The sequence below is a fragment of the Ananas comosus genome, unplaced genomic scaffold (genome assembly GCF_001540865.1).
Source record: "Ananas comosus cultivar F153 unplaced genomic scaffold, ASM154086v1, whole genome shotgun sequence".
Lineage (NCBI taxonomy): Eukaryota > Viridiplantae > Streptophyta > Magnoliopsida > Poales > Bromeliaceae > Ananas > Ananas comosus.
In genome coordinates, this window is record NW_017890694.1 from 3,232 (window position 1) to 11,825 (window position 8,594).

The 8,594-nt window shown below is 48.1% G+C and overlaps 1 protein-coding gene across 1 annotated transcript; it reads left to right on the top strand.

Annotated features, from left to right (window-relative positions):
• The first annotated feature begins 299 nt into the window (after positions 1-299).
• On the top strand, positions 300-3,651 carry LOC109704107. Its single transcript, XM_020224840.1, has 3 exons — positions 300-341; positions 2,324-3,045; positions 3,432-3,651. Exons 2-3 carry the CDS (start codon positions 2,330-2,332, stop codon positions 3,649-3,651), a joined length of 936 nt encoding a protein of 311 aa, XP_020080429.1. The 5' UTR covers positions 300-341; positions 2,324-2,329.
• The last annotated feature ends 4,943 nt before the right edge of the window (positions 3,652-8,594 follow it).

An 8,594-nucleotide genomic window follows, 5' to 3' on the forward strand; every position in this document is an offset into this window, starting at 1 on the left:
ATTTTTGGAAACGTGAGGGTTTGATCTCATTTGACTCTCTGTAAACCTAATTGATAGGTCACTGAACGCGCCGGAAGCGACGGTTCGGCGATTCGTCGAGCCGGTGCAAAGTTATTAAAGAAACGGACGTTAGGCTTCGTTTTAGCCTGGAGGGCCGAGGCGACTTCGTATACTCGTGAAAACGAATTTGAGGCATCGTGACAAGAAACCGAAGACCTATAATTTTCGGATCGCGGATCGGAGATCGTTCGGTGGTCGCGCGCGGATTGGGTCAAGCCGTGCGGCGTGCGCCGCGGGTGGCTGATTGCAAGTGACGACGAGCAATCGGAACGCTATAAAAGGTGGGTGGTGACCATCCCGAAGCAGTTGAACTCCTCCCTATGTCTGAGTTATACATTGATCAATTTGCATATTGACATCTTGCATTAAGGGTGATAGTTGATGATTGGTCCTGTATATATATATATATATTGCATGCTTCTTGGTAGAATAATGTATTTGGTTTAGCAATTGTATCTAGCATGCTTGAGGTTTATATATATGATGTGAAACCCTATGATATCTGATAAGTATGGATGAGAACCTAGTGTATTACAAACTAGTGTAATGAGAACGAGTGGCATCTTGTTAACAATGAAACCAGAACGAGTGGCATCTAGCTAGTATGAAAATGATATTGAAATTGAGAACCTAGTGTAGTCGAAACACTTGAGATTGAGTATTAGAATACTTGATACTATGATGACACCAACCTTAGTTGGTAGGATGTTCCCAGTTCGTGAGATTGATCGAGCTCACATAGCCTGTCTGCGCTTGTCGGGGTCGCTCCCCACAGGCNACCAGAACGAGTGGCATCTAGCTAGTATGAAAATGATATTGAAATTGAGAACCTAGTGTAGTCGAAACACTTGAGATTGAGTATTAGAATACTTGATACTATGATGACACCAACCTTAGTTGGTAGGATGTTCCCAGTTCGTGAGATTGATCGAGCTCACATAGCCTGTCTGCGCTTGTCGGGGTCGCTCCCCACAGGCTGTGTACTCCGGAGGTTGACACTCGAGGGGGCTAACGTATTTGCCCTTGGACTAACGTATCTGTCCGCAGGCGGTCTCGGGGGTAGTCGAGCAGCTGGACTTCGCCCCTAGGAGATTTACGAAAGTGAGACTGAGAATATGATTGGGTGACCTAATGTATAGTTTCATTGTTGAGCATATTAGCATGGTAGCTAGCCTTTCTATCAGTTTCATGCATTCATTATATCGGATTGAGGCATAGTTAGATGTTCACATTTGTACTTATTATCATTACAGTAGATGCTTTCAGTTACACCTATCTATCTATCTACCTATCTGTCTTCCTGTGCCTCCTTAGACCTAGTGGGGAGATCGGCGGAGTCGGCGGCCGAACCCACTGGGAACTATGGAAGATAGTTCTCACCCCCATTTTATTACAGGACCGAGTTCGTGTGTGCCAGCTGAGGATCGCGGTAAGGGCTTAGCGCCCTAGAGGTTGCATTAGCTTACTTTCCTATTTTGCATTAGAGTTACCCTATTTATGTTTGAGAGTAGATGATGTATAGGATGTGAGCTATTTCGAGATGAATGTAAAGTAATATTTATACTTTGGAAAGATGTAAGCTTTGTATTATGTTTTAGAAGCTTGATGTATGATCAAGTTGTAATATAATGGTTGAATGGATGTAATAGGTAGAATGTATCTCTCTCTCTTTTATTCACTTGTATGTTGATTACTCGTGATGCTTACTCTTGAATGCTTAGCACTGTTTGTGCTCTCGCTATCGTTGTATGATCATGTATGTAATCAAGTGTATTTCCTGGGGACTTGTGTACATGATCTCGTCGCTTTTGCCTTGGGCGGACAGGGGAGACTCTGTCCGTTCGGCGTCCGTTCGCCGCGCCCGATCCGGACCAAATTGGTAGCGAGCTCGGGGCGGGGGCGTGACAGTTGTGGTATCAGAGAGAGTTAAGAGCAAGCAAAGAGAGAGTCTAGGATGGACCTAGGAAACCCTAAGACGGTGAACCCTAAGGTTATAGGTGCGTGAGTGGACGTGAACCTTTGTCGAGTGGCGGAAGTTGAATCAATTGGGTCAAGTTGGTAAACCTCTAAGATGGATATTAGAGGTAGATTCATGGTTCTGTTTATTCTCACACGAGAGTCTTCATGTTGGATGCATACAACATGAAATCGAGTGGTAAGAATAGGCACCCTTGTGTGACTTTCGCCCGATTTGAGTCGCGTTGTCTAGTTGTTGCGACGAGGTTAACAGGTTAACGTAATTGACCGAGTTGTTGTGTTTCAGGAGCTAATGGCACCAAGGAGACACTACGTGCGTAGATCCGTCCCGGCACCGCCTCCCGAGGTGCCTGAACGAGCTGAGTCAAGCGAAGTGCAAGAGCTGCGGGCACAGATGACTGTGCTAGTTGGTGTGATTCAACGCCAAGGAGGTCAGATCGAGCGGCTCCAAGAGCTTTTGGAGCGACAAGTGGCGACGGTGGCCGTGACGGCAACTGAAGGCCATGGTCCGTCTGCGCCCTCGGCTCGCGCGCCTAATGCGCATGAGGGCGTGAGTATTTTGGTGGCTCCGGCGGTGGCGCATCCCCTGCCGGCTAGTGTTCCTCTGGCGGCTTCGGGTCCTACGATACTCGATGCGGCAGCTGGGGAGGTGAGGCAGGAACGCGAGGCGTTCAAGAAGTGTGGAGTAAAGAAGCGGCCTGGCAGTAGTTCGGGGGAACAATCTAGTTCACAAAAGGCCCCGAAGTACCGGAGGAGACGATCTGTTAGCCGAGGACCTTTGCGGTGTAAATTTTGCAGTGGAAAGCATCGCGCAGGAACTTGTGAGCATCGGGCGGGACGGTGCTTCAGGTGTGGCCAGGCGGGGCATATAGCCTGGCAGTGCCCAGAAGGAGTGCCACGTGCCCCGTCAGTTGCATCCACCCCAGAGATTCAGCGACAGTTTGGTGGAGTTCCGTCTGCTGCTGCCGTATCTGCGGGGTGTGTGATTTGTGGAGGATCCNGGAACCGGTCCTTGCCTGAGAGACCGGTCCCCGAGAGACCGGTCCTTGACCGAGAGACCGGTTCCCGAGAGCTGGATTCTCGAGACTTAGCCAAATTTCGGCTAATCTCACTGGGCCAACGTTCGGGAACCGGTCCCTCACTACCAGGGACCGGTCTCATCAGAGACCCCCGCAGCCCAGCCTGATGGGACCGGTCCCTCCCTGCCAGGGACCGGTCCCCGAGAGCATTTCTGCTCCAGTGCAGATTTTTGCACTGGTGCTCTCGCGGACCTTTCTTTAATGCACTTTATGCATTATAATCACCTTCGGACTTTCCGAAGCTTACACAATCGACAACTAGTCGATTCCAGTCGAAGTCCAATCCTCGTATTTTGAGAATTCACTTCCTCACAGATATGGTTGCCCCTTGCGCTATGGACGACCCCTGCCGATGGCGACAGCATTTTCCTCTCTAGGACAAATGGTTGACGTGCAGCCTTCGGCACAGTCTGGGGAGCGAGGGGTGGTAATTGGGCAACCGAAGAGTTCGCAGGGAGCGCTAAGCGGCCCTGGATACGCGGCACGAGTTGAGGAACCTGCTGCTGTTGGTGATGTCACCGCAGGTATGATTTAATTAAGTAATCGTACCCTTCAGCATGATGTGGTTTTGAGCAATTGCATGCATTTGCTTTGTGGCCTTTTACTACTATTTACATGTTAGTATAGTAGAGACCAGGGCATAGGTTGGTGCAGCTACCCTAGCATGCGTAAGTTGTAGTGGTATGTCACCTAAAGGAATTGGTGATTGGTCAGTACCGGCGAGTTGCTGGTGACGAACCGAGAGCGAGGCCCCTTTGGGATCTGTGCATTGTAGAGTGAGACAGGGTACACCTTGCCATGCGTTGCTTGTAACGCAAAGGTGTAGTGGTGAGGCATTCGGCGGAATCGATTGCCTAGTCTCCCTCCTATGGACTAGGACGAGTTCGGGGATTGATATTCTCCGTTTACTTCCCCGACGGTGAGAGGGAAAAGCTTTAGGAAAGGTTCCCCAAAGCTGCGGCAGTTAAACTGCCCTGTGAGACGATACGAGAGGGAATTCTCCCGTGTCGTGAATTGTGTCCCGAACGTAGTGCGGGATGACAAGGTTATGGCCGATTTCCTTGTGCGGAGATTTCGACCGGGCGTTGTCGAGATTGTGCACGTAAGGAAGTGAATTCTCGAAATACGAGGATTGGACTTCGTGTGGAATCGACCAAGGGTCGTGTTGGTGTGCTNCTTCGAAAAGTCGAAGATGTCTAAGTCACCGAAGGTGCGTTGGAGTTGAAGTCCACGAGAGCAAGTAGTGCAGACCTGTACTTGGCGGAGTTTGCTCTCGGGGACCGGTCCCTGGCAGGGAGAGACCGGTCCCCGTAGCTGATAGGTGCAGGGTTGCTTGATGCAACTGGTCCCTAGGCCAGAGGGTTCGGTCCCCCGTGCGCGAAGTCAGTTAGAAGATGTAAGCTTTATATTATGTTTTGGAAGCTTAATGTATAATCAAAATATATAAAGGTTGAATGAATGTAATAGATAAAATGTATCTCTCTTTTATTCACTTGTATGTTGGTTACTCGTGATGCTTGCTCTTGGTTGTTTAGCACTGTTTGTGCTCTCGCTATCGTTGTATGATCATGTATGTAATCAAGTGTATCTCCTGGGAACTTGTGTGCATGATCTCGTTGTTTAGCCTTGGGCGGACAGGGGAGATGCTGTCCGTTCGGCGTCCGCTCGCTGCGCCCGAACCGGACCAAATTGGTAGCGGCCTCGGGGCGGGGGCGTGACATTCTTGCTCTTTGTTGTTGACACTGTTTGTGCCCTGTTGATCGTGTATGTTTGAATTTATTTATTCTGGGCAAATTCTTATACATGATCAGGTTGTGAGCCTTGGGCGGGTAGGGGAGTTGCTCCCCGTTCGGCGTCTGTTCGATGCACCCGAGCCGTGCCAAATTGGTAATGGTCTCAGGGCGTGACATGTCTGTTCGGCGCCTGTTCGACGTGCTCGGACCGGCCAAATTGATCGGTCCCGGGGCGTGACAAAGAGCTTACCTCTAACAAGCTTTCCTCCTAAGCAAAGGAAGAAGAAGAAGAAGCTCCACCTCCTAGTACTTTTCTCCACCTTCTCCTCCTCTTGGTTCCACTATTAGGAGAAAGAGAGAGCTTAGAGAGAGAGAGAGTTTACTTTTCTCTTTGGTTGCAAAATGTGAGGAAGAGTAAGAGGGAAGAGGGACCATCACCCCTAAATAGCCCCTACCTTCACATAATTGCATAAAACACCCTCTACTCTTCTTTTCATGCACTGTCCAAACTGGGCGTTTTTTGGCTACGGGGTCCGGACCCTGCAGAGGGTCCCCACCCCGAGAGCATCACTTCTGCGAAAATTTGCAGAATTGCAGCATCATGCTCTCCAAGGTCCTCTACAACCCCCTCCCCCCCTCGTCGAGCCATTTCGACGCGTTCGAGCCTTTCCAAAGCGTCCGGAAGCGATCAACTCCGCACTTTGGTCAATTTCAACCGAGGTTCGGTTTCATGCATCGAGGATTCATTACCTTACACTGATTGTTTCGGATAGTACCCCCCCAACTCTTATGATGCCGAAGTGCGAGAATCCAAGCCTCGTGATTTATGGACGTCGTTTCGACTCGACCCAATGTAAACAAACCAAGAACTGTCCTTTTTCTCAACGACTCGCCACATGCCCGTAGGAACTCCGATTTGAGTTGCCCACCGTGTCAGTTTTACCCTCAATTAGATTTACATAGGCTTAATTTAGATCAAAACCCACCATGATCAAAAGCCCTCTTTGAAACCCTAAAAAAACCCTCATATGGCATAAAATCCAACTCTCATGGTAGTTTATGCAATAACATGGATTAAAATCACCTAAGGTTCCAATACAACTCATTTCTAAGGGATTATACGAAAACCCTAACTCAAAACTCTCAAAATCTATGAGGCTTACCTCAAACTCAAGCTTCTTCTCAAGCTAATGGTGAAGAAGATGGTAGCTTCACCTCCAAGCAAGCTCTCCTCCACTATTCTCCACCTCTTAGAGCAAACCCTAGAAGAGAGAGAGAGGTTTAAAGAGAGAAGCTCTTCACTTTCGTTGGTGGTGTGAGGGGAAGTGAAGGAAATGAGTTAAGAACCCATCCATATACTCCACCACGTACACAATTGCACCTAGCCACTCACACATCACACTCCCAACTCTACCTGTCATATTTCGTGTACGGGGTCCGAAACCTACCTTTAGGTTCCGGACCCCGAGAGCATTTCAAGCACGAAAATTTTTCAAACTTTTCCATCTTGCTCTCCAAGGTCCCTTACACCCTTACAAGCCATTTCGATCATTCGGAACACTCAACGGACCTTTCTGAAGCGTCCAATACCACACTTTAGTAAATTTTGACTAAAGTTCGATTTAACGCATCGAGAACTCGGTACATTATAGTGGTGGTCGCTCCACCCAAGCAATGGTCCCCGAAGTTCTTCACAGGTAGGTTAACGTAGCTACCCTGCAGACGGTCCCCAATGGGTTGTAGCAGTGCTCCTCATTTGCGGGATTCGGTTGTGAGTCGGGGCTCAACCTTCAGGTTAGCCGGTAAGATTGGGTCAAAGAGAAAAGAGACAGGTTGATTGATCATATTGTACCCTATGCTAGTTTGCATTGTTGCATCTTATGTAAAGAGCGAGCATAGTAAGATCACAGGTTGAGTGATGGGTCGATCATGATATCCCCGTGAGTAGCCTATAGTGGGTGATGGAGCGGTAGCTACTCTCCACGAGGCTAAGTGGGGTGAGTTGGGCTGGTTTTGTGAGAAGCCCCAATTGGGTCAAGAATGAATTGGGTTAAGAGTGTGTGAGGGACACTGTTGAACATATTGGACCATGACATTCATTCCTTATTGTAAGGCGTAGTAGTAGACATTGTTGCATGTTGTATGTTTAGTAGTGGTAGACTACGTGATTAGTTACTTATATATTGCATTGCTGTCCCCTTTCGTATTACTATGCCTTATTGGACCTAGTGGAAAAGTCGGTGAGATCGGCGGCAGAACGCACTGGGAACTTCTTTTAGTTCTCACCCCCTGTGCAGAGCCACCATTCGCGGAGCGGCACCAGATCGAGGCGTGGGCATTGCGCCCTAGATAGCAGGGTCACCCAGTTTAGGTCGCCCTATGCACAAGCAACAGAATGTAAAAGTTTATTGAAAATGTAATTTGGAATGTAATTGTACTTTGGAGAAATCATTCTTGTATCAATGTAAAGTGAGAAAATGCATGTAAAAATGTGATTGTACCAATGTTGTAATAGTTAGGTTTACATTCTCGCTCTTGTGATATGCTCTGGCGCAAAACTGTATTATATTGTTTTTCCTATGTGAAATTCAATGTACTTGTTTTGTTGAGCCTTGGACGGACAGGGAAGGCTCTAAGATCATAAAGTTACAGTGATTGTACCAATGTGACTGTAAGGTATCGGACTTCTAAGATCATAAAGTTACGGTGTACATTTGGTTGGAGAGCCATTAGAATAGTTTCAGTGAAGTTCCGGTTAAGTCCGGAAGCATTTGGGGGTTTCGGTGCGCGTAGGCGCAAAAAGGGACCCAAAAGGCTATGTTGGGTCGTGAACTAAATCCGGCGTTAGCGTAGATGAAAAGATGATGAAAACACGCTCGAAAACATGTTTGGAGAGTCTCGGTTCGATTTGAAAAGAATCGGAGGCCGAACGAGCGAAACGAGCGAAAACGGAGAAGAAACGGTGAAAAAGCTGAAAATTTGGCTGTCCTAAAATGCTGGAATTCTGGACCTACGGGGACCGGTCGCTCAAGTCCAAGGACCGGTCCCCTATACAAAAAAAAATGCCCCGCGAGGGGCAGTGCACTAAATGCATTGTTGAGGGGTTTTTATGCAATTTTGCACTTACGAGAGTGCATAGAAGGGGGGGATTTGTGTCTTTCTCTCTTCTCCCTCATTTTTCAACCCTAAACTCTCCCCCCCTCTCTCTAGAAAGAAAAAAGGAGAAGAGGAGGAAGAAGAAGAAGAAGAAGTTGGTGGAGAAGAAGATCAAGAAGAGGAGCTCCATTCTCTTCATCTTCTTCCTCGAGTGGGAGCAAGCTTTTGGAGGTAAGCTATAAGGTACCGGACTTCTAAAATCATGAGGTTACGGTGTACATTTGGTTGGAAAGCCATTTGAATGGTTCCGGTGAGGTTCGGTGAAGCCCGGAAGCATTCGAGCGTTTCGGTGCGCGTAGGCGTGTAAACGGGACCCGGAAGGATACGTTGTGCCGCAAACTAAATCCGGCATTTGCGGGGACGAAAACATGATGCAAATACGGTCGAAATCATGTTTTAAGTGTCTCGGTTCGATTTGAGATGAATCGGAAGTCAAACGGGCGAAAACGGAGCAAAATAGGCAAAAGCTGAAAATTGCTATTTTCTGGTCCATGGGGGACCGGTCCCTACATGGGAGGACCGGTCCCCGTACGCGAAATTGCCCATTTTGGGCTGTTTGAGAGGTTGGGAGTTGAGGGGGCTTATTGCA